Source organism: Bombus affinis, chromosome 6, assembly GCF_024516045.1.
Source record: "Bombus affinis isolate iyBomAffi1 chromosome 6, iyBomAffi1.2, whole genome shotgun sequence".
Taxonomy (NCBI): domain Eukaryota; kingdom Metazoa; phylum Arthropoda; class Insecta; order Hymenoptera; family Apidae; genus Bombus; species Bombus affinis.
Window position 1 is genome coordinate 2,422,948 of NC_066349.1, and position 24,048 is coordinate 2,446,995.

At 33.4% G+C, this 24,048-nt stretch overlaps 5 protein-coding genes across 12 annotated transcripts in view; 2 read left to right on the plus strand and 3 right to left on the minus strand.

Annotated features, from left to right (window-relative positions):
- Nucleotides 1-40: 40 nt before the first annotated feature.
- Nucleotides 41-4,707, minus strand: LOC126917111 (MATH and LRR domain-containing protein PFE0570w-like). The gene is made up of 3 exons (XM_050723602.1): nucleotides 4,000-4,707; nucleotides 3,808-3,921; nucleotides 41-3,726 (listed from the first exon to the last, which is right to left on the minus strand). Exons 1-3 carry the CDS (start codon nucleotides 4,087-4,089, stop codon nucleotides 469-471), a joined length of 3,462 nt encoding a protein of 1,153 aa, XP_050579559.1. The 5' UTR covers nucleotides 4,090-4,707; the 3' UTR covers nucleotides 41-468.
- A 386-nt stretch (nucleotides 4,708-5,093) lies between these two features.
- On the minus strand, nucleotides 5,094-8,279 carry LOC126917126 (transcription initiation factor TFIID subunit 6-like). Of its 2 annotated transcripts, none has more exons than XM_050723656.1 (9): nucleotides 8,068-8,279; nucleotides 7,636-7,838; nucleotides 7,209-7,527; nucleotides 6,718-7,121; nucleotides 6,424-6,627; nucleotides 6,116-6,298; nucleotides 5,765-5,981; nucleotides 5,378-5,694; nucleotides 5,094-5,300 (listed from the first exon to the last, which is right to left on the minus strand). In XM_050723656.1, the coding sequence occupies exons 2-9, from the start codon at nucleotides 7,813-7,815 to the stop codon at nucleotides 5,208-5,210; spliced, it is 1,917 nt and encodes a 638-aa protein (XP_050579613.1). In that variant the 5' UTR covers nucleotides 7,816-7,838; nucleotides 8,068-8,279; the 3' UTR covers nucleotides 5,094-5,207. The 2 variants fall into 2 exon arrangements, with proteins under 2 accessions (XP_050579613.1, XP_050579611.1); XM_050723654.1 differs by lacking the exon at nucleotides 8,068-8,279 and adding an exon at nucleotides 7,906-8,061.
- A 115-nt stretch (nucleotides 8,280-8,394) lies between these two features.
- LOC126917131 (RCC1 and BTB domain-containing protein 1-like) lies at nucleotides 8,395-11,609 on the plus strand. 3 transcript variants are annotated; one of them, XM_050723677.1, is made up of 10 exons: nucleotides 8,397-9,142; nucleotides 9,243-9,449; nucleotides 9,535-9,693; nucleotides 9,753-10,020; nucleotides 10,091-10,218; nucleotides 10,276-10,545; nucleotides 10,624-10,748; nucleotides 10,809-10,906; nucleotides 10,983-11,113; nucleotides 11,187-11,609. In XM_050723677.1, exons 1-10 carry the CDS (start codon nucleotides 9,119-9,121, stop codon nucleotides 11,325-11,327), a joined length of 1,551 nt encoding a protein of 516 aa, XP_050579634.1. In that variant the 5' UTR covers nucleotides 8,397-9,118; the 3' UTR covers nucleotides 11,328-11,609. The 3 variants fall into 3 exon arrangements, with proteins under 3 accessions (XP_050579635.1, XP_050579634.1, XP_050579633.1); XM_050723676.1 differs by having other exon boundaries at nucleotides 8,398-9,142; nucleotides 9,247-9,449; XM_050723678.1 differs by lacking the exon at nucleotides 10,276-10,545 and having other exon boundaries at nucleotides 8,395-9,142; nucleotides 9,247-9,449.
- Nucleotides 11,610-12,241: 632 nt separating this feature from the next.
- On the plus strand, nucleotides 12,242-15,238 carry LOC126917132 (RCC1 and BTB domain-containing protein 1-like). Of its 3 annotated transcripts, XM_050723680.1 has the most exons (12): nucleotides 12,245-12,409; nucleotides 12,493-12,864; nucleotides 12,982-13,184; nucleotides 13,266-13,421; nucleotides 13,484-13,745; nucleotides 13,822-13,949; nucleotides 14,004-14,082; nucleotides 14,152-14,276; nucleotides 14,354-14,478; nucleotides 14,539-14,636; nucleotides 14,711-14,841; nucleotides 14,906-15,238. In XM_050723680.1, exons 2-12 carry the CDS (start codon nucleotides 12,777-12,779, stop codon nucleotides 15,044-15,046), a joined length of 1,536 nt encoding a protein of 511 aa, XP_050579637.1. In that variant the 5' UTR covers nucleotides 12,245-12,409; nucleotides 12,493-12,776; the 3' UTR covers nucleotides 15,047-15,238. The 3 variants fall into 3 exon arrangements, with proteins under 3 accessions (XP_050579638.1, XP_050579637.1, XP_050579636.1); XM_050723681.1 differs by having other exon boundaries at nucleotides 12,242-12,409; nucleotides 12,493-12,605; nucleotides 14,004-14,276; XM_050723679.1 differs by having other exon boundaries at nucleotides 12,246-12,409; nucleotides 14,004-14,276.
- Nucleotides 15,239-15,418: 180 nt separating this feature from the next.
- Nucleotides 15,419-24,048, minus strand: part of LOC126917125 (acetylcholinesterase-like) — a 38,302-nt gene continuing 29,672 nt past the window's right edge. For all 3 annotated transcript variants that reach the window (XM_050723653.1, XM_050723651.1, XM_050723652.1), the window contains one exon: nucleotides 15,419-23,035. In XM_050723653.1, coding sequence (XP_050579610.1) covers nucleotides 22,860-23,035 — 176 coding nt within the window. In that variant the 3' untranslated portion in view covers nucleotides 15,419-22,859. The remainder of the gene's footprint in view (nucleotides 23,036-24,048) is intronic.

The window sequence follows — 24,048 nt, forward strand, 5'->3', positions numbered from 1 at the left end:
GTCGTATTTTCTTAGGTATTTTAGAAAATGAAAACAAACATTAATCGAAATCTTAATTGAACTTTATTTTCTATACAAGAGAGTAAATTGTGTATATATGAATTTTTATGGAGAGGACATACTATTCTGCTCCACAAAATAACAATACAATTCATTTGTCAAAATAAATCATCATTTCATACAATTAGTATTGTTTATATCAGTTTTAGTTTTTACTACTGATTTACTGCTCACAAAAACGTGATGAAAATAATTAGACTAATTTAAATATACAGTTGAATAAAAGATTGGATCTAATTGCATTACAAAAAGTATATTGCATAAATTGCATTAATAGCATCAAATATTACAACTATCAGTGGAAAAAATAACTTAGCATTTTGTTAACAGCCTTATTTTGGCAGAAAATCTGTATATACACACATACGTGTGTGTAAATACAATAGTATAATATTTGTTACAATCTATTTACCAACCTATCCAATAGGTATCTTTATTTGTTACAATCTTTTTCCACCCATGCCATGGTGATTCTAAATCTTGTTCTAATAGTGAATTGTATGGTTCTTTTTCTAAAATCATTTTATTTAATTGTTCAGTGTACATTTTTGAATTCAAAGTTTTATCTCTGGTAGATGAAGAATTTTTGTCCTCATCCTCAATATCTTGATATTGTAATTCATCATCCATATAAACGACAATATCGTTTTCCTCATTTGTGTATTTATTGTATTTTTCGGTAACGCTTTGTTTTAGTACTTTGTTTCTTTTATCTTGACTGTTAATACCTTCATCGCTATTACTAAAATCAATTGGTTTAAATCCTATTGACCTTAAACGAGCAATTTTTAGATCATTATCCAGGATGTTAACAGGTACAAATGCAGATACCCTTTCAGGTGAAAATTTATTTTGTTCTTTTGCACTCAAAGTATTGTTACTTAACGGTACATTTGAATTTATAGGGTGCTGTAAATTAGATGCAGTTTTTGTACAAGATACACATTTTTCTGTAGATGATCGAAATGTAGAATGATGGCCTCTATTTTTATCACTTAACTTTGTAGTTTCATATATTTCAGATTTCATATCTTTAAAATCACTACCATATTCTATTTTAATAAATGTGTATTGTTCATTACGAACGTTATTTTGCACGAAATCGTTCAATTTCAAATTCTTTATTGCAGGTTCTTGAAGAAGAGAACATTGAGTAACAGCATCTGTTTTACACGGTTTTGAAATTTCTTTTTTATAGCTCTTTTGCAGTTCTTCGTTAATTTTATTGCATTTTGAATTTCTGCAAATTGTTTGCATCAGTTTTCTTTTTCGATCTTTAATCGTTATATCGTTATTTTCTACAATTTTCACATTTTTCTTTGTATATCTTGATCTTTTATTCTTGTCTCTGTTATTATTATCAACATTATCATTGTCATTATTTTTCATATTATTATTATTATTATTATTATTATTTATAGCCGGTTTTGCAATATAATTCTTATCCGATTTTTTAGAAGTAGTGAGATTCTTGCCAATTTTACTATGATTAAAATTTAATGTTTTTGACATTTTAACATTCCTAGTTTGACTTTTAACACGTTTACAGTGAGTTATTTTTGTAAGTTTATTTCTATCTTGAAAAGTAGATCGATCTGAATTAACTTTACATTTATTCAATGTATACATTGCAGTATTAAAATGTTCACATGATTGTTCTGTACATTTGTTAATACAACGCAATCTTCTATATCGTGGACCACGTATCTTGGGTCCAATTTTTGCATCTATTAATAAATTTGTAATTTCTCTTATTTTTTTTTTATTTATATGTTTCTTTATTGAAGAATCAATTTTTCTCACAGCTTGTAAATGTATTCTTGCTCCTATTGTACTTCCAGCATTCTTTTTAATATATCTTGTTGAATCTGACAGTTCTCTCTTTTGTACTGTTTTCTTTTTTATACTTTTATTTTTTAAATTCTTGCAAATATCCGTTTTCTCTCTACTTTTCCCAGGATATTCTAAGATATCTAAAGACTGTACAGTTTCTTTTTTAAACTTTTCATTATGTATTTTATTATATTTTAGTATTTCTGACTTATTTATTGTTTTTCTAGACAGTTTTCTGCGTCTTCTAAATTTGTAACATCTTGATCCATTTAAATCATCTGAAATAACTTCAAATTTAGTCTTTTCTTTCATTTTTTCTTTACCACTATTTCGAGTTACTATCTTATCTTTGATTTCTGGCTTGGTTGTTATTACGTCTTCTGTTTGTAATGCTACAGATTGTTCCGACGTTAACCCTATCATATTACCCATTAGTAATTTTGATAAAGGATGGTTTTTGCTGTTAATCAAATGAACAATTTTATCTGGTGGCAATGAATCAATTGATTTGAATTGCTGTAATTCTTTGGATACCATTTTATGTGGTGAAATTTCATTTTTATACATACAGTTTGTCATGTTTAACATATTAGTTGTTGTATTGGATGAATTTACGATATTGTTACATACGTCTTTGGAATCGTTAGTTATTTCTTTATGTGTACTATTGCATTCAAGTCTATAACAAGAATTTAAACTTGTATCATTTGTATCGCAATTTATTTCTGCATTGACACCTTTAGGAAATTTTAATTTCATTAATTCTGGTTTTACTGTGTTAAGAGAAATATAATTAACACGCTTAGGAAATTCGTTTGATATGATTGTTTGAGTTTTACCATCTAGATTTTTATTTTTATCTTTGTTGGATAAATTCCAATTTTCTATGTGTTGATTAGTTTTTACAATATTAATTGCTTTAACCGTTCTATAAAATAGTGATGAAGTATTTTTCTTACTATCGTTTTGTGTGCTGTGAGATGAATTATATAATCCTGTACGTATAGAAATGTTTGTATTATGGGTTTTAGATCCTTTGTTTCCAATATGAGTTAATGATTTGTTTTCTGGCATAATAGGCATGTTTGGTATATTTATTGTACACTCTGTATTAGTATTTAACTTTTTAAATACATGGCGAGTCACTATTGCACTTTCAATTACACCTTTCTTTGTTTCATCTACCTTTTTGTTTTCAATATTTTGAGTTTGTAAAAATCCATCTGAGTTTTCATGTTTCCCTTTTTGAATTATAAGTTCAGAACCATGTGAATATTTTTTAAATTCATACATATTTGGAGCAGAATTTTTTAAGCAGTTTTGTAAAGGTGTAGAAGAAGAATGTAAAGTAGATGGATGATTACTTATAGCTAGAGGAGCCAGTTTGGTACTCCACGACGGTGGCTCTTGATCGTTTAACCGTGACAAAGCAAATTTATAATATTTTATAGAATCTGTATTTACACCTATCCAAAAGTTTGTTACAATATACAAACCATCATATCTATAACCTGTTTTAGGTGCAAAGTCATTAAATAAATTATAGCTTCTAATTAATCTCACTGGTACTTGATTTTCATAATTTTTAATAAGTGGATCTTTTTCTAATGTACCAGCAGAATACTTTTGTCCTGTAAGAGTAAGAGAATTACCCAAATCTACATCTTCATTTAGGTTAATATTTGAAGTACAAATTGAAGTAACTCCAAATGGTCCATTTTGAATATTTTCATCGAAGGGGTCATGAACACGATCTCTAGAACAATCCATACGGATACCCCACCATGAACCAGATGGAAATCCTGAGATAGGTCCATATATATAACTTATAACCTGACATAAAATATTATAAAAAAAACTATAAGATTTATATAAGTTGACCATATACTAAGGATAATGTCAAGTAAAGCTTACGTTTTTTTTACACCAAGAATTTAATTGCACTCCATCTTTGGTTGCTTTCATTTGACAGATGTAATTAAGTCTGATAAACAACTTGTCGTAATCTTTCTTATGTTTAATATTTATCTGAAGAATAGTTGATACTATTATTAATTACCAGTTAATAATATTATTAGCATATAAGTTTTCTGATGCAGTACTTACTTGACTTTTGAGACATGACTCCTGTAATATCTTTTCATTTTCTTGAACAGTGTTTGCAAGAAAGATCATTAAAGCATCATTTGTAGCCATTTTATAACAGGCAATGAATAAAAATATGTGTACTGCATATATAAACAGTTAATTACAAACTGCTTTTTCACTTATGTTAGTTTTTAACAAATTATATTCTTACAATCAAAATCTTAAAGGTATATAAAATTGCTCCATTTGCAATATCAATATATTTCATATTTCATAATTTTATATAAAACATACATTTTATCCTTTAAAGATTAAATTGATGTATGTATTTCTAATTGTTTTCTAACCAATATTTTGATTCTATTTCGTAAATTAAACATAAAGCAAATTCTTTCAAAAACAAATATGGCGTGGGTACTTTTATTTTCTCTGTGCATCTAGTTTTATACATCGATCATTATTGCGTCGTACGTATAAAATAAATATGTCTTCTTAACAGTGCACGCTTATCACTTCTTTTCATAGCAATCAACATTAAATAAATATACAAAAAACTCAATATTACAAACAATGATTATGATACGAATATTAGGACTAAATAATTTTACGATTTGTTCACATGTACATGCATTCGAATAAATCGTTTCACTTGAGGGGAATACGCTAAGAGGGGAAAAATACTTCCACAGAGTAATATAGTTCTAAATTGCCTATATATGTATATAGCTTTGGTAACATATACATTTATTGACTAAGAGATGTGTATAAGTTTAACTTAATCTACATAGATCAGATTATAAATACATTATATATGAAACAGGCACATTATCATACAAACATATATATATATATATATATATATATATACAAGTATATACATATATACCAATTTATATGTGCGATCTGTTTATTATAATTATAAATTGTATTTATTGATTATAAATTGATTATGAATTGTATAATTAAGATAGTAAATAAATAATTAAGATTTATTATTTTTACTTTGATGACACTTTGAATGATGAAGTTCGTTTAAATATACATTTTCAATTTTTCAATATGTGTAATTTCGTATATTTTTAGTTTTTGATAAAAATAAATATATTTATATATCATTTTTATGTTCATAAAAAATTTTTTATTTTCTTACAAAGTATATTAACATCAAAAATTAATTTTTGTACAAATTACTAGAAATTAAATGAATGAAACGAATTTTGTCATTATTACTGAAAAGAATGGTCTTCTTCTGGACTCAATGAACATTCAACATTTTGTTGTGTAACAAAAACGTTCTGTGTTTTTGCTGTTATGTTCCCCTGTTGCAAATAATTTTCACAATTAATAATCCAATTAATTATATTTTATGATTTTTACGGCAATATGTTATACACACCTGAGTTACTGTAGTAGTACCATGACTACTACTGGACATACAAACAACTACCAATTTCGGTGCATTACTTTGTATATGTGCTTTTTGTTGGGTGACATTGGTTTGGCTTAGTTTAACTTGCTGTTGTTGCGATTGTTGTTGCTGCTGAGGTTGTTGTTGAATCGCATTAGTATTAATATTTGTAGTGGTTGGTGTTTGAGATCGAGACTGCAAAATAACAAATTTTTGTCCTCCAGCTGTAGTTGTTCCACCAGCAGTTCTACTTGTTCCAAGCATAATTGTACGTCCAGTTTGTTGCCCGGGACTAGAGCTTGTCACTAAATAAAAAATGAAGATATCTGAAGTAAAAATACTCGTCTAACTTCATGTTAGTAGAAACGGTATTACCAGCTTGTACAATGGTTTTTCCAGTACATGTTGGACCTTGTTGACTTGTTGTTAAAGCTGTAGTTGTGGATGCAGTTGTTGTTAATGTTGCTGGTTGTGTACGAGCTTTTGCAACGGCTGCGCACAATGCAGGACCTATATAACCATAATCCTGTTTGTAATCTTCTACATAATCTGGAGGAGATCGTATAGTCTTTAAAACGGGAGCTACCGATTTCTGTAAATTCCATTGCGTATTTTTCTGTTAGGCTTTATATAGTATAATAATATATTAGCAAAAAATACATATTAATATTAGGAAAAATACATATTAATACAATAAAATGTATACTAATAAGAAATTATATTCACCACTAGTAGGGTCTTTATATGACCTGCTCCATTTTTATCTACACTTGATAGACCTGGTCCTTCAATACATGATTCAATACGTTCTGAAACAGATTTAATTTTAGGAATAACTAATGCCTTAATTACTTCTGGACCTAACTCACAGAGTCCTTCAATTGCACCATAAAGTGACGCCAGCGGAGTCTGAAAAATTTGTTGTCATTATTATTATTATTATTATTATTACCATTATCACTATTATAATTATTATTTCTGTGCTTCTATTCCTGCTACTATTGCTTTAGTATACGGTAGTCTTATAATTATACCTGGCTATTTTTTGCTAAAGCCTGACTAAACATTCTAGTTACTCTAGTTTGTACATTATTGGTAGAAGTATTAAAATTTTTGCAAATTTGAGCCATAAGGCGTGATGCAAAATCGCGAAGTGCCCAATGATTATCCACTTCTGGTCTCATACATAATTGGCGTGAAACTATACATGTTGCGATAGATGGTATTAATTCATGTAACTATAAAATATAAAATTAATGAGTATTAATGAACACGTGCATGTATACGCACACTCTCCCCTTTCCTTTTATATATTAATTAATACATACATATTTTTCCAAATAAAGGCTGGGATTGTCCAAGAGAGCTTTAACCATTCTCATTAGATAAATTAGAAGAGCAAGGTGGTTTTGTACTACATTAACACGTACACCTTCTGCAATAAAAGTGCACATCCGAGCTAACATTTCATGTAAACCTGGGTCAGCTGAGAGGGACTGCAGTGCTTCTGCTCTGCGTGCTTCATCAGATCCAACACATGCTTCAGTAATTTCTTTATAATATAATTGCTGTTCAACGCTCAATTCATGAGTGGCTAATTGTTTGACATGAACTGTTTCCACATTACGTAATTTCTGACTTTTACCACCACCACCTGGTTTCCCAACACCAATGTTCTGACTTTTGTTTGTAAGTTTACTTGTTGGATCAACACTTTCTAGCTTTTGAACATCTATTGTATTATTGATTAATTAATAGATATTACTTTTATTTAACATAATATTGCAAAAAAGAAAGTTTTATGCTATCGAATTAATACCTTTAGAAACAGGAGGTGGATTTTCTGGTATTGTAGGCTGAACACCATCTATGCAAAGCCAATGAGCACGTAGTGTAATTTCTAAAGGTAATTTAGGCCATGTTTGTCCACCAGACATTGACACCACTTCATTGAGGTCAATTTCTTTCTCCTCGACAAAGTGTAATTCACGACCACCACCAGAAGCAAAGCGAAATGGTACATGATCCTTGGCAAAAAACCCATACGTGGGTTCAATATTTTTTATCTTCAAAGCATGATCTATATCGTGTGTTGTCATTCGTTGACGTTTGCCATGTCTCATAAATTTAGCAGCATCCTTTACCAACATTAGTAATCTCAATTATACAACTTTAATGTAAGAAATACTTATATATAAGGAATAGGAATTATTTATAATTGGATTATAATTTGGAGATATACAAACCTGTATGATTTCTTTAAGTCTATAACTTACATCCTCCGCAAGATCTTTTGCAGCTTCATCTGGGAAATTACCAACACCTATACTTTCTGCAATTACCTTTATTGATTCTTGCGACAAGGTAGTTCCATAAATCGAGTCGCTTTCATTCATCTTTAAAGTATCTTGGTTATTATATTCCATATGAGATGAATAAAAAGTTATTCCTTAAAAATATATGATTAACAATGTAAACACTGCTTACTGTAAAAATATTATAAATAGATAACACACTTTTCGGCACAACTTATAATTTTCAATCAACCATACAATATAATAAACTCTTTTGTTATTATAACTATAATCTTTTGCATTTTAGATTTAGTCTCTCATATCAGATATTAATATTTACAGTGTTTAATGGTTCTGTAAACGTTTACCCCAAATAAAACTTACGCCACTACATTTGCTTAGTAATTTCTAACGTAGTAAAGTACTGCTTTATTCCAACAAAGCTATTGGTTAAGCCACATTTTGTGACTTCAATAAGCTACTTATTATTTATTCACTTGTATAATAGCAATCTGTATAAATATATATACATATTATAGAAGTATAGAATTTTATACTTTGTTTATGATTATAAGAAATTCTATTTCTATTTGTAATTACATAGTAGCAGATAGTAACATTTCATTTTAGTTACTATCGCTATCAGTCACACCTACCAACGTTATAAGTTTTAATCTTATATTGGTTTAATAAAATATTGTGAAAGAATTGTTAAAAATAAGAAAGGGAACAATGCCGTGATTTAAAACCCGCCCTATAATTTGATGCTCTTTTATGATTCTTTATACCAATTTATACTCATTTAATTTTGTAAATTATATACACTAATATGTAAAAAAATTCATTTGACAAAATTTGCTATTATACATTTTTCTGTCATAAAATTTGAGGAATCTATTTTTATCGTACTTTCAACATTAGCGATGTAGCAAAAAATAAAATTATGCTACTAGTAATGGTCGAAATTAAAAACTGGATATGATTCTGAAATTACAGTATCAGTTATAGAGTATCACACTGACTCACACTGACATGATATGTACTATGTACACTATCTTTGTTTATATGAAAGACGGTTAGAAATTTTTCTTTTGTTTTTTGTTTGTTTAGTTATAAACATGTGTATATAGTCCGAAAATTTTAGACAACTTTTAGTATATCATTACAAGATCTAAATGAAATCAATTTAATATAGATTTTATGACAATTCTTCCTTTAATATATTTAAACACTCTTTGTTATAAAATTAAAAAAATATACAGTGTTTGATTGATAAGCAGTGATAAAAATTGAAATTTAAATACATTATAATTTCATCGAATTACATTAATAGTATCTTTACATCATATTAAAAACATAAATATAAATATAAGTATGTATTATGATTTGAAGAATTGGTCAATATTTAGTTTATTAGAACCGAAATTTATATCGAATGTCCGTATGGCTATTGTATATGGTAATATTTATTTTTTGTATCAATTTTTTTTGTATAATATTGTATTTGTATAATATAATACGTATGGCAAAAAAAGATTTTGTCCATTATTTTTGCTAAGACAGGTAAGGCAGCTAATGAAACCTTAATTGTAACAAAGGATGATATGGTGTATGGTATAGGAAACAATACCTATGGATGTCTTGGAACAGGTGATACTCATAGCACTATTTACCCAAAGAAAATTGAGGCACTGTGTGGTAAAAGCGTAAAAACTTTTGCATATGGCAAAGGTCCACATGTCTTGGCTCTCACTGAGGAAGGAAAGGTGTTTGAAAAGATAATTTTATTATGTCATTAATATGTAGTATAACATTACATTATTTAATTTAATAATATAATTTATGTAAAAGGTATATTCATGGGGTTATAATGATTATTGCGAATTAGGAAACAGATCTACCAACGAAGGTCTAACTCCAACACTTATATCATCAGCATTGAATAATGAATTTGTTGTTGATATAGCCTGCGGAGGTCATCATTCTCTTGCACTAACAAATAAAGGAGAGGTAAGATGAAAATATTTAATCAGAGCAAATCAAATGAAAAATTGATACATCTATTTTAGGTATATGCATGGGGTCACAATGTATCTGGACAAGTAGGTTGTGGTACTATCCTTAGTACAGTTCAACCTATACCAAAATTGCTGCATATTGTATTAAATGGCAAGAAAGTTGTTCACATTAGTTGTGGAGACTCATCCAGCGTAGCGGTTACGGATAATGGAGAAGTTTATAGTTGGGGTCATAATGGTGTTGGTCAACTAGGAATTGGAAATTGTACTAGTCAAGCAGAACCGCAAAAAGTAGTCACATTTGCAAAAATAGTAATAGGTAATATTGATCGTTTTTGTGAATATATGAATATTAAAACATTGTTAATTATATGTATTTGAATACATAGAAAAAGTAGTTTGCGGTTACATGCATACTTTAGCATTGAGTGATGAAGGTGATCTTTATGTTTGGGGAGCTAACAGTTATGGACAACTAGGTCTTAATACAGACTCAAATGTTTGGATACCAACAAAGGTAAAAATTTATTTTGTGTATGTACTGTTAAGTTGAAACTAATGAATATTTCTGTAGCTGCAAGTACCCGAAATGGGAAGAATATTAGACATAGCAACTTCACATTATCATCACATAAGTCTAGCTATGAGTGAAGGCAATCGGATATTTATGTGGGGTCAGTGTCTTGGTCAGAGTATTAAAGTTCCAACACTCACTCCACTAAAATGTTTGTATGATGCTCTTGCATATTATGCGTTTCCACCCGTCATGCATCAGCCACTTAATTTTCACAGTGATGAAGAAGCAAATATAGCAAATAGTCTAAAAAATGCCTTTGATGATCCAGTATGTATTTTTTTATAAACAATAACATGTTTGCTGATTTTATCATATTTTTATGCCGTCTCTTGCTGCATGTTAAAGAACACTAGCGATCTTGTAATTAAAGTACATGGAAAACCCATTCATGTACACAAAGCTGTTTTGAAGATACGCTGCCATTACTTCAGAACAATGTTTCAAGAGCATTGGGTAGAAAATAGTCAAAGGTAAAACAATTTTTCCAACTTGTACATTTATATTTTCACTAATATAATTACGCATTGTAGTATTATAGAGCATGAACAATTTTCCTATGACGTATACAAAACTTTCTTGAAATACTTATATACTAATGAAGTTGAGTTATCACAAGAAAATGCATTAGGTAAATATTTTTTTATTTTTCATAGAAAGAGAGCGTCTAATAATATGTTTTATAAATAATATCTTTTTTTACATAGAACTTTTAGATTTAGCTAATGCTTATTCTGAAAATCAGTTAAAACGACATTGTATACAAATGATAAATAAAAAGATTACGGTTAAAAATGTCGCTTATCTATACAGCATCTCTATTCAGTACAATGCTAAGGTAAATAATATCTCTTACTTATTTTTTTAATATAAAATACAATTAAAATATTTGATATATTACAAATTTATAGGAATTAGAAGAATATTGTTTTAAATTTGCTTTAAATCATATGACTGCAGTAGTACAGACAGAGGATTTTGCGAAACTAGATGAGAGTATAATGAGAACTTTCATAGTTAAAGCTGCACAAGTGGGTATTTTTAAAACTTAGTTCGAAGTGTTTATCACACAAAGGAAACAATACTATATAAATAATTCGTATTGTTATGCTTCAAGATTAAGCAGATATTACTTCCAAATATTCATATCTTTTAGAGTTAATATTTTTAATAATATGTAAATTTTGTATAAATGTGTATAGTTTCTCAATTGCCGAACATTTGTTTTGGATTACTACATTTTTAGAATTGGGACAAATTATTTATGATAAGCATAAGAATTTACTTTGTATTTTAAGATTTGAATAAAATTCACGATATGACATCTTTTATAATTGTTCTTTTGTAATTTACTTCTTCATCTTTTTTATCCTATTAAGAATTTATTAAAGATTCTATTAAGATGTGAAAATGAATAAACTATCATTAGAATAATGAACCTTGCTGGTACTAGTTACTTTATTATAATTTATTTTTAAATCTTTAAGATAAATTATCTTCCATAGCTATAGTTAAATCAAAGATTTTTCTAATTGAACTGAATTTAGGACGGATTAAGGAACCATTCTTGAGGAGTGGGGAGGGGAGTATGAAAGTGCATACATATATATATAAGTTTTTCGTATATAAATTAAAAAAAAATTGTATATAAATTTTTTAATCTTCTTTTATAAGATTTAAAATTTGTTTGTGACTTGTATTTTAATATTTCTATTTGATACTATAATCTAAATAATTAAGTTCTCATTAATTATGTAGCTATCAAGTTTTTTAGAATGTGACATAACATTTTTATATTTTATTACTCTTCATCGTGGTGATTGCTTCTATCAGTGGAGGGGTCTTATTTATATGTCAAATTATATAGGTAAATTCGTGTCAGGAAGACTTTTCCGGAACAGTGCAGGGTAAAACCGTAATAACCCTAAACAATGACGGATCGAGAGGAGGGATGATAGGGATTATGGTGAATATTCGAATTCACTAGTAGACGGTCAATAGCAGTAATCACATTTTGTTTACGATTAGTGCTTCGTCTCATTGAATAGACTGTACAATAGTGTTTAGTGATATTGTTTACAAATTTATTCAACAAGATTGACAAACTATTGAAATATAAAGTGTGAATACACATGTTAGTAAAAGAGTTTATTTATCATTGTTAATATCAGTTAATATTTACCATATTATACTTTATATCGATTGTTTCTATTTTAGAATTATTCGTAGTGCAGAATTTAAAGAAGAGTATACTACATTTAATTCATAAAAAAGAATGAGAAAAAATTGTAGTACTCATAAATGATTCAGTAAAGAAATGCCTAATGAAAGTTAGAAGATTAAACACTGGAACTACTAAATAAAATTCAAATTATATTGCAATTATTATTAAAATTATATTGAAATCAGTTTGTTTTTAGAAATTTAGGATATATATATATACATACATACATACATACATACACACACATATATATATATATATATATATATATATAAAGATGTTTCTTTGGGATTTGAAGAATTGGCCAATTTTTAGTTTCTTAGACTCAAATTATGTTTCAAAAATTCATATGGCACTTGTATATGGTAAAATGTCTATTATTTCCACCTTTATTTTTATTCTTGTTACATATTTTGTATCTTATTATTACGTATAACAATATACGTATATGAATTTATGAAATATTATGCTTCATTAAACAGGTGATTTAGGTAATGAAGCTTTAATTATAACAAGGGATAAAATAGTATATGCTCTAGGAAGTAACACTTCTGGTTGTCTTGGAACTGGGGATGCTTGTAATACTTTTTATCCAAAGAAAGTCGAAGCATTATGTGGTAAGAATATAAAAACTTTTGCATATGGTAAAGGTCCACATGTCTTGGCTCTTACTGAGGAAGGAAAGGTATTTGGAATTTAAGGCTTTATTACGATATTAATAAACAGTTTAATGTTGTATTATTTAATAACATGATTTTTATGAAAGGTATACTCATGGGGACATAACAGTCACGGTGAACTAGGAAACTGTTCTACCAATCATATGATTCCAATGCCTGTAACAAAAAATTTAAATGATGAATTCATTGTCGATATAGCTTGCGGGAGTCATCACTCTCTTGCATTGACGAACGAAGGAAAGGTTAGATAGAAACTTAAAGTTTTTTTAAATAATGATCAAAGATTATATATATATATATTTAGGTGTATGCATGGGGTGAAAATACATCTGGCCAAGTAGGTAAAAGTGTTAACATAAATGAAAATACACCTATGAAAGTAAATTCCACATTAGCTGGCAAAACAGTCATTTGTATTAGCTGTGGCCAATCATCGAGCATGACAGTTACAGATACTGGAAAAGTTTATGGTTGGGGTTGTAACGACGTTGGTCAGTTAGGAATTGGAAACTATGTTAATCAAGTGGACCCCTGTGAAGTCACAATGCTTGTTGATGTTGTAATTAGTAATATCATCTTTGTTTACAGTATATCTAAGCTGAAAATTTTTTAAATACTAATAATATGTTTTTGCATTGATAGAAAAAATAGTTTGCGGTTATGCACATGTTTTGGCATTGAGTAACAAAGGAGCATTATATGTATGGGGTGGAAATAATTATGGACAGTTAGGGCTTGGCATGAAGATGAATATGTGTAATCCAGTACAGGTAAAGTGTAATATGATTATATTAATGAATGAAAATTAATAAAAGTTTCTTCAGTTGAAACAAGAAATGATGGGAAGAGTATTGGATGTAGCAACTTCACATTACAATCACATAAGCATAGCTATGGCAGAAGGTAATCGGATATTTATGTGGGGCGAGTGTATGGGACAAAGTATCACATTTCCGGTACTCACTACTTCAGGATCCTTACATGACGTTTTCGCGCGTTATGCATCACCTAGCGTTATGCATCAACCACTTGTTCTTCATGACGAAGAACCAGACGTGAGTTTAATAGATTGTTTCAGAGAAGCATTTAACGATCAGGTATGTATTTATACAGTAAAGAAATATCATTTCTGACATTGTTATTTTCTTGAAACTATTCTCTTTGTCATTTGTAGACTACGAGTGATCTCGCGATACAAGTACGAAAAAAATTTATTTATGTGCACAAAGCTATTTTAGTAATACGTTCTCAATACTTCCGAACGATGCTTCAAGAAACATTGGCCACAAATAATCAGAGGTAGGTTTGCCGCTTTAACGAGTATCTAGATTCCTTAAATGTTACAATCATTTGTTGTAGTGTTATAAAACAACAAAAATTTTCTTACGATGTATACAAAGCTTTTTTGAAGTATTTGTACACTGACGAAATCGATTTACCTCTGGAAAGTATGCTAGGTATGTATTTCATTATTTTTTCCCTGAGATTTTATAATGTGGTTTGAAAATTATTTCTGATTTTTGTGGATAAGAACTTTTGAAACTAGCGGTTGCTTATTCGGAAAATCAACTGAAAAAACGCTGCATACAAATAATAAGGAGAGGAATTACAGTTGAAAACGCTGCTTTTTGCTACAGTATAGCTATTGAGTACAATGCCAAGGTAAATAAAATGTTGTGGTTTTATTTAAACAAAGTCAGTGCCATTAATTTTAATATAATTCTAGGAATCGGAGGAATACTGTTTCAAATTTGCGCTAAATCACATGACTGCCGTAGTACAAACAGCGAGTTTTGCTAAATTAGATGAAAATACGATGAAAACTTTCATAATTAAAGCTGCTCAAGCTGGTGCTTTTAAAACATAGTTTGTAATATATTATATTATTGTATAATAAATATTATACAACGTTTAACAGTTTCGTGCTGTTAAATACTGTACCTAATACACATTACTTGCGATGATAAGGTGATAGCAACATGGGATTTCATTCAGATTTTTCATTGTAATATATTATTTGTACATAGAATTTGAAATAAACGTTTATTATTTAAGTCAATTTACCCGTCAATGAATCTGTTTATTAACGAATTATTTATTTGTTTATTAACGAACAATTAACGAAGGATAGAAAATAGTAAAATTTTATAGTAAAGTTAAAAAGCGACATACTTTGATGTTTAAAATACATCATCAGTTTTTTGATAAAAGGATATATGGCCAATAAAATTTAATTGACTATCATTCGCACATTATTTTTATTAAGATATTCTTAATATATACAAGCAGTAAATTTTTATTGTTCGTATAATATGTACGTAACTATTGAATAATAACAATGATGATAATGATAATAATGACGATGATGATGGTGATGATATTGATAATAATAATGATGATGATGATCATGTTGATGACGTTGTTGTTGCCGTTGCTGATGATGATGATGAGAATGACGACGGCGATGATAATGATGATGATAATAATAATAATAATAATAATAATAATAATAATAATAATAATAACAACGACAATTAACAACTAATGACCAGTAATCAATAATAGTATTTAATAAATAATCAATGTAATAAATAATCAATAATCAATAATAGTATTTAATGAATAATCATTATGTTTTATATTTATATATTTATACGTATAGATTATACTAGGTAGTCGGTTTGCCGTATGGTAAATTGTTAGATGTTTTTAGTTTGCACTATCTTTGCGCGTGCGATGTCCGATGCATTTTTCGATTCGACATCGATTTCTATATTTACGAAATGCTATCGAAAATATTGTCATCAATTTGATATTAATTCCGATCAATGAAGGTTTAAAGCTAGTTTATTGTAAACGTAATGCTTTCGAAATCGAAATTTATGAAAGTTTCGTCGATTAGAGAAAATCCATTTGCGTCTAAAATTGTTGTTAATTTGGATCGAATCAAAGAATTTCGTTGGTAAAATCAAAAGGAAACAAACGATCCGGGAATATGCATCGGACAAGTAACCGGGAATATGCATCGGACAAACGCGACTCTTTGTTGGCCGATTGCGTTAATGATCGTAATCCAATACAACGATTAACGAGAAAGTACGACGATGCAACTCGAAAATGTCGTATTGAATTTGATCAACTATTCGGCTATGATAATTACTTAGTTTCTGTTTTTTTTTTTTGTAATTAATTAGAGCGTATTTAGGCCTGCGGGCTACTTTTTCAGCGACTCGCTGTGAATCCCATTGACAGAAGTAAGATTTCTTTCGATTCGATAAAGGAAGAAAGATAAAACAAGGTTTTTTCCGCTAAAATAGTCTCTCCGTTGTTTTCCTCGATATCCGTCGGTCCTCCTCTTCCCCTCTTTGATTCGTATAAAAACATCAGTATCTATGGTTTTCTTCGCTTCTTTTCTAAATTACGTTACAATATCGTACAGTGTACAGTGTATAGCATATCTAGAAACGCGCGAATTCTTTCCCTATATTTGACTTGTGTACACGTAAATATTTTCCTGTTCCAATCGCCTCTAACAATAAGTAATTTCTTGCACCGACACGATTAACATATTTTTTTAACCAGCTATATACACGTACTTGGGCTGTATGATATTTACATAAATTTATTATCGTTGAGAATTATTCTTCGCATTTTGCGCTCATGTTGATCTCGAGCAACGAATCGTCATTTTAGAATACGGAGGACCGGCGGCGCGTGTTTTGCGATTATTATACATTAAATTACATACATAGAGTCACAGTTAGTTGCGCGAAAACTCGAACCGTTATCGCGATAATTATCATTTTTAAAAATTTTCTTCGAGCGTTCCGCCGTTGCTTCACACGATTTTTTCCGATTCAACGAATGAGAAAAGTATATCTGATAGCAATTCGTTATTTTTTCGTTCTTTTTTATATACTTTTTCTTCTTCTTTTTTTCTATTATATTCTTTGACTCGAATGCACCCGGCGCCTGGCGCCGCGTTAGAAGATCGTTTAGAGTCCTTTGTACGGACTTGTAATAAATCACTCTGAAACTTCTGCCGGCTACTGGAATCAATTACACTACCTCTCGATCATTCTCGACCGTGTTCGATGATATCGTGTATAATAATAGGCAAAAGTTGCAGAAAGAATCATCGCGAGCAGAGATTGCGTATTCATTCCTTCATTGGCAAATTCTACGTATTTTTGTTACCGTCCTAGTCTCGTCGAACTATTTTATCTATCTCTGTTACCTATTTGCGGCATCGTGATCGCGATTACTTGTTCCATTCTATGTTAAAGCGTTCTTCTCCTCCTCGACGAAACGAGCTCTATCGCGCGACCTCTGGCGTAGCTCAAACGAAGCAGGATGTAAAGCAAAGAAAAGAATTTCTAGAAATATACGTTGATAGGAGTAACCATCTGGTCGCATTGAAAATAGATCGGCGGAGCGAACGTTTCTATGCTATAGAATTTATCAAACTCCTCTTCGTTATTGCCAATACGAACAAACATACGTACGTTGTATATCGGATTAGTCAATAAGAATCTTTCGAAATCCAGATCTCGCTTTCTTTCCTTTTCTTTCACGGAGGGAAAAGAAATAAGGAATTCAGGTGAAAGATGGAGAGGTTATCCTCGATAACGATGAAATACATTTAGTTAAATCGCGTGTTCACCTGAACGGAGCCGCAATTTCACGGACGTCGCTTTTACTTGGAAATATATATTAGGCGCGAAATATGTACGAGGTGTCTTGCAAACAAATGATCGTTCGTTCGACCGAGTCGTTATCATTTACGAACATGTTATCGTATGACGCAATTAGGTATGTATATTTGAAAATTTGAAGAGAGGGAAACGTTCTTTCACTTGTATTTATTTGAATGGTAAAAACGCGTTTGAAAGAGAGGATATCGAGGAAATTTGAGCGCCGATTCTTCCGCGAATCGGAAATCAAGATATTTTAAACGAATCTTCGATCTTAAATCGATTAGGCTCAGCAAGCTCGTTTACGTTTCCTTCTGTTCGTTTCTTTTCGTTTCGCTTCGTTTCGCTCCAATTCGTTTTATTTCGTCCCATCTCGTTTCATTTCATTTCGTCCCATTTCATTTCGTTTCATTTCATTTTACAATCTCGTGAGCCGCGATAGGTGCGGGTGACAACGTATATACAAACGTACGACGATACCGTCTCTAAAGTGTTTCTATACATGCTACGTATGTATATATTTATATATGCATGTACTTATATATACGTATGTATAGTATGTATAATGTTATTATACATAATGCATTGAAATCGCGATCGCAGTGAGTTTAACGCGGCCAGGTGGACGCGTACACATATACGCATATACTTTCGTATGATTTATTATTTCCAAACTTGCTAGTTAGCGAATCCAGAATACTTATGGATCAGATTTATACTTTTTCTTTCTTTTTACTTTGCTTATCGTCGATTAAAAGGGGATGCTATTTCTCGATTATTACCGTTATGGTATATTTACATAATATTATACAAGTAATGAAAAACGTGTTTCAACCAACTGCAATTTCCAAAGTAATATTGTCGCGACCCAACTAAATTCGTATTTCAACTATAATCGCCCTCGCGTGACTTTGCCACGCTTTGTCGTTAATCTTCGAACTAGCGTAACCAAATCGAGATCCATTTCGAGACAAAAGGAAAAATAGCTAAATTTGATTGTTGCAGAAGCAGGCGAACAAGGTATCTCTTTTGATTTTATTCATTTACGCTACAAAATAAGCGCGATTTCGGTTGCTCGGAAACCAGTCGTTTCTCCACAAAATTACCGATTACCTTAGGTAAGCTTCGTTCGTTCGCTGTCTTTCTTCTTTCGCCTTTCCTTGGAATTTTTTGGATTTTGCTCTATGAATACTCTTCCCCTCTCTCTTTCTCTCTTTTATTCTTGAACACAGACGATAGAATAATCGACTAATTTTCTAAATACACAAGTAAGGTAGAAATACGTAGGTTTGAAGACAAAAAACGATTCAACGGGTAGAGAACAAACTATTCATGGGTATCAGTGGAAGCAAGTTGTTCGATGCTGACAAAGAAACAAGGCAAGAAGATCCGTTGGCGAAGCGCCAATGATACTAAGATGGAAACAGTCCGGTTGGAAAAGGAGGAAAGGCGTGCCTGTCGTCGATCGAAAGCAGGAAAAAAGAAAGGAAAGCAGATTTAGCCGATTGGAAGACTCCGAGTAGAGAATTTTCTTTATCATTTGCAATTTTCGTAGAAGCAACTTCTTTTACGAAGCTGTTGTTGTAAGAAAGTTTCGAAAGGATAAGAAACGGAATTCTCTTGGCCAATAATTTACCTTACTATCTTTCCTCCTTACACACGGCGAAAATCATTGATTTCAAACGATCACCGAGCAAATAGACAGAGGGAGAGAGATCATCGAGACAATAGACAGAAAGAAAAATTGTTTGATCGGTCGATTCTTTGATGAATCGATAACGCATTCTACGTACATGTATATATGTCTATCTGATATTTTGGGGAATATCGTATGTACACACACAAAATACACGCGTGTACGTGTACGCGCGCGGTGTCATTCTACTTACAGTAATAGTTATTACAGGTAATTAGTGATTAAATCTTAATTAAAACTTAGCCTGCGTTCGTGCAAGTTTCCTTTCTACTGTCGCGAGGAACACGGCAGATGGCGAGAACGGAAGAAAGAAACGCACGGTTTTTCGAGTTTGCTCTTCGTTTACTCGGGAATGGCGGGCGCTTCGTGTTCTTCGATTTCCTCTTCGGCTGATAGATCGTTCGTTCATCGGCCAGCCGCGGTTCCTCCTTTGACTCTAGAACTGTCTTCTCCCCGTCGCCGTTTCGACGGGATCTGTGTACGTTTTCGCAGCGTTGTGTTAATTTCGCGTTTATCCTGTCGACGTTTCGTCATGCTACGGGTAAGCTGAATATTATTTATTTTATGTATGCGGAATCGTGCATCGTCGTGTCCTCGGAATCACACGTTTGTTCGCGGTTCACTTCTAGGAAAATTGCGTTACACCGTTTGGAAGATCTCGATGTAGAAAATGAGACAAAGGTACACGGAGAATAGTGGCCTCCTGGAAAAGTCGTCTCCTGGGAGAAAGGATTACAAATTCCACGCTTGCTATCGCACTTGGATTCTATAAAAGTAACGATAAAGAGGAGAAAGAAAGGAGCGGAGAAGAAAGAGAAAGGATTACGAGACGCAGAATGGATAGGAATTGCTCCGTTAGTGGAGAGTTTAGGAAGTGGAGTTTTGAAACGCTAAGGCGCGACCTTCGTCGGTAGCCGTGTTGGAAGAATAGAAGCGTATTCTCGTGTAAAATCGATGGCGGAGCCGCGAGGAAAATAGAGCGCGTGAGATACACGTAGGAATGCACCTCCGATACGGCGAGAGCGCACCTGAACGCGTCCTGGCGGTCGTTTAATTTCGATCGCCAGTTGGTACCGCAGTCGGAAGGATTTTAATACGACTGCGACGAACTCTGCATTCGCTGTCGCGCCATAAAATTTTACGACGTTCTCCGCGCGTCCTTACGAACAACCATCATCGTAGACGAAGCGAATGAAATCCAATATCCTTCCTTGAGCGTTCGTACGAACGATAGATCTTATCCGGAGAACAACGAAGAACGGTTCGGCAGTTTAGAATCGTTGGCGAAGAAACAACGTTTCGCCTTCTTTCTCCTATCATCTTAGCGATGCCATTAACTGATAATTTTGAAATTGCAAACAACCGTCCTTAGAACAAATTCGCCACGTCGACCATCCGTTTCTCTTGTACCACGAACGGACCATCGATCGAGCATTCTATCCGCGTAGTCAATGTCGATCAGTTTGCCGCTGATAAATTAGTCGCGCTGAACCGAATGCAATTTGCAATTCTGTCGGGACTCGACGCAGAGACCGCTATGATTTCTGTCAATTTGCCATCGATGCAACGTATCGACGTGTACGCGCCTTGTGCGCAAATGTATTGTACTTCCGATCACCGAATGGGTCAATCCGTTTTTCTTTTTCCAAATAAATCGAGTAAATAAAAACAGAGATATACTTTGTATTTGTGGGAACGATCGCGTCTGGAGTTGCGTCGCGCGACGAACGGAACGACGATCGTCGAGGAGATTTATTCGCGGCGATCGCTACGATAATATCGGACGGATGTTCCAGGATGGCCGAACTGTTGGTCGGTCCTACGGCGTTTAAATCTCCGCAATTTGTACGAATGCAATCGACTCTGCAGTAGCTGCACCGCATTACAAACATGCGCACGTATAAGCGGCCGCAGAGTATATAGATCGAATTGCGGCTCGCATTACCGTACCTGTTGGTAGACAGTTGCAGCACCAATAACGGCAAGATTAAAAGGAAGTCGTGCCCCCGGAATGAAAGCCTGGCGAATGCGTCGACCGACGGTCCACAGAACGTTTCTACCCTTTCCGAAAATCCGTAGACATCGCGTCAATTTTTCTACAAATTTTCGTTAGCGCTAATGCGATCTTTCGACGATCATACAAAGTTCGCTGAGATAAAGGATAACGATCGTTTGTGCGATGATATTTTTCAGCGAATAGCGCGCGGATTATCCTGTCACGGGTAGATTAAATATCAAGGGCCGAGTGCGTTTCGCGATAACGTGCAGGTCCACGGTGATGATGTCGCTTGTAAGATAAAAGCACCGATGCAGTGACCTATATTGCCGTGGCGTTAATCAAAAACTAGAATGTACGGGAAGAGTGTGTACGCTGTGTGCCTGCCATCAAATTCTATTTTGTAGCGTATTTCTTTCCTCTCGGGTGCAACGGGTCGATCAAATTAGTCGCGCGTTACGCTGTACTCGTTCCCCGTTGATCCCCATCGAAATTCTAAGTTTCAAGAACCAACTACGAGACAGGCGAATAAATTTGCGATACCCGAGTAAAATTGCAAACGCGGAATAAAGCGCGGTACGAGCGTGATTTTACATTGGTCGCGTGAGTAGTCGCTGTCGGAGTAGGTCAGACGATTTACGAGGGACCAATTGATGGTTTTAGGATGTTGGCGTCGTTCTTACAACTAGAAGCGTCTTGCTCGACCGAGAGCGTGTCGCGCGTCGCGTGTCCCGTACCTGGAAACGTACGGTACGCGTAGTAACTTTCGATTCGGCGCGTACGTTATATCTTTACGATTACTATTTTCTCCATGTATTGCGACTCCGCCAACGATATCAACCACGGTCGCGTTCTCGATTCGCGAGGACTTTGTCGATCGCGTTCTCGAAAGACTGAGAATAGAGGAACGACTAAAATTGGAGAACGATAAAACGACACTCGTCGGTGATCGATTACGTCGATTCAAGGAAATCTTCGAGTCCTTTGTCTAGCGTATAGTTTCTGCCGCGTCCCCTCCTCTAAGGGACGACGTAGATTTGTTTCTCGATCTACAAGATCTTTCTCACTAGCGAACCGGTGACAAGACGATCGTGTATAGTGGGTCGATCGAGCGCCCTCCGCTGCATTGATATGTGTCTGTCTCGCTTCGAATCGCCTCGAGATATCAACGAACGATGCCATTGATTCGTTTACACGCTTTAGAAGGTCGTCGATCGTTTCGCTGGTCCGTATTCGCGTTCCATTGGCCTCTTCCCGGACGATCGAGAACGATCCAAAGAGCTAACTGCGGAAGCTAGACGAAGCCCCTGGGGTCGATCATCTCCGGCACATTGTTCGCATCCGATTGAATCGCGATCCTATGACTGAACAGGGTACCGATTAGCAGCAGGCTCAACATCAGGAACAGATGTCCTCCGTCGGTTACTCTCGTACCGCTACATGCCATCTTCTGACTAAGTTCCAGTTTCGCTGCAACAGAAAACAATGAAAAATTGCCTTACATTCAACGACGACGATGACGCGACGGCACGCTTTCGATTTTTAAACATGTCACGAGAATATATAGATGTACGCAGTATGAATAATATTAATAGCTCGTTACGAGTAACTACCAGTCCCCTGAACAACATTTCATAAAACGTTCGGAACAATGGGACCAAGGAGATAGATGTGAAAGAACGAGCGAAAAATTCGTTCCTTCGACGATGAAACTGTATCAATCCAACAAATATGAAAGTAATAAAAGAGAGATGCTGCTTCTGCTGCGTTCGACGGTCGCCGAGAGGACGTGAAGAGCGTGCTTTGATAACGTGGATTACGCAACAAAGAATTCGTTTAACTTGGCGCGGAATGACCGGTGCGTCGCGTGAGATCTTGTCGTTACGACTGGTAGCCGAGAAACTCGATTAAAACGGATAATAGTTGTCGTTCGTATCGCTCGTCGACAGATTAACCTTAGTTAATCAAAGAATTTTCCCGCGACAACGGCGTCTCTTCTCTTCGAGACTTTCACTTGGATTCGTTGGGTTTCGTATCGGTTGAATTGAAATTGCACGCGCATCAAAGTCGTGAGTCGCGTAGATTGCGCGTTGCGTTTTTCTATATGAGAGTCGAAGGAATCGGCGATTAACGGATCCACGCATCTCCGTGGCTTTGTGGACGATGATGCATGTATCAGGTGTACGCACACGTGCGCACGTTTGCGCGCACAGACGTGCCGCGGCGGCATCGATCCACTTTGCCGAGCGGCCAGTTCCACCCCCGCACCCTCGTCTACCCTGCTCGTCCGTTCGTTCGTTTCGTTCCTGGGTGCCGCGATCAAAACCCCTACCTTTCGTCGAGCCAGCTGCCCCTCCGACTTTATCACTGTTTTGTTTTCGAGGCGCGAGCACCGATCAAACTTGCCCACCAGTCAGCCCGACGTCCACCGACCCACTATGCTTTCTCCGTCCGCTTCTTTTTCCGCTTCCACTTCGTCTCCT

Bases quoted from the DNA above. Each gene is read 5' to 3' on its own strand.
- LOC126917111 (XM_050723602.1), bottom strand. From the start codon at position 4,089: ATGGCTACAAATGATGCTTTAATGATCTTTCTTGCAAACACTGTTCAA. The intron at 3,922-3,999 runs GTAAGTACTGCA...ACTATTCTTCAG, and splicing joins AGTCATGTCTCAAAAGTCAA to ATAAATATTAAACATAAGAA. The intron at 3,727-3,807 runs GTAAGCTTTACT...ATTTTATGTCAG, and splicing joins ATTCTTGGTGTAAAAAAAAC to GTTATAAGTTATATATATGG.
- LOC126917126 (XM_050723656.1), bottom strand. From the start codon at position 7,815: ATGGAATATAATAACCAAGATACTTTAAAGATGAATGAAAGCGACTCG. The intron at 7,122-7,208 runs GTATTAATTCGA...ATAATACAATAG, and splicing joins TCCACCTCCTGTTTCTAAAG to ATGTTCAAAAGCTAGAAAGT. The intron at 5,695-5,764 runs GTAATACCGTTT...TTTTTTATTTAG, and splicing joins AAAAACCATTGTACAAGCTG to TGACAAGCTCTAGTCCCGGG.
- LOC126917131 (XM_050723676.1), top strand. From the start codon at position 9,058: ATGTATTATGATTTGAAGAATTGGTCAATATTTAGTTTATTAGAACCG. The intron at 10,219-10,275 runs GTAAAAATTTAT...ATATTTCTGTAG, and splicing joins ATGTTTGGATACCAACAAAG to CTGCAAGTACCCGAAATGGG. The intron at 11,114-11,186 runs GTAAATAATATC...ACAAATTTATAG, and splicing joins CTATTCAGTACAATGCTAAG to GAATTAGAAGAATATTGTTT.
- LOC126917132 (XM_050723679.1), top strand. From the start codon at position 12,777: ATGTTTCTTTGGGATTTGAAGAATTGGCCAATTTTTAGTTTCTTAGAC. The intron at 13,950-14,003 runs GTAAAGTGTAAT...AAGTTTCTTCAG, and splicing joins ATATGTGTAATCCAGTACAG to TTGAAACAAGAAATGATGGG. The intron at 14,637-14,710 runs GTATGTATTTCA...TTTGTGGATAAG, and splicing joins ACCTCTGGAAAGTATGCTAG to AACTTTTGAAACTAGCGGTT.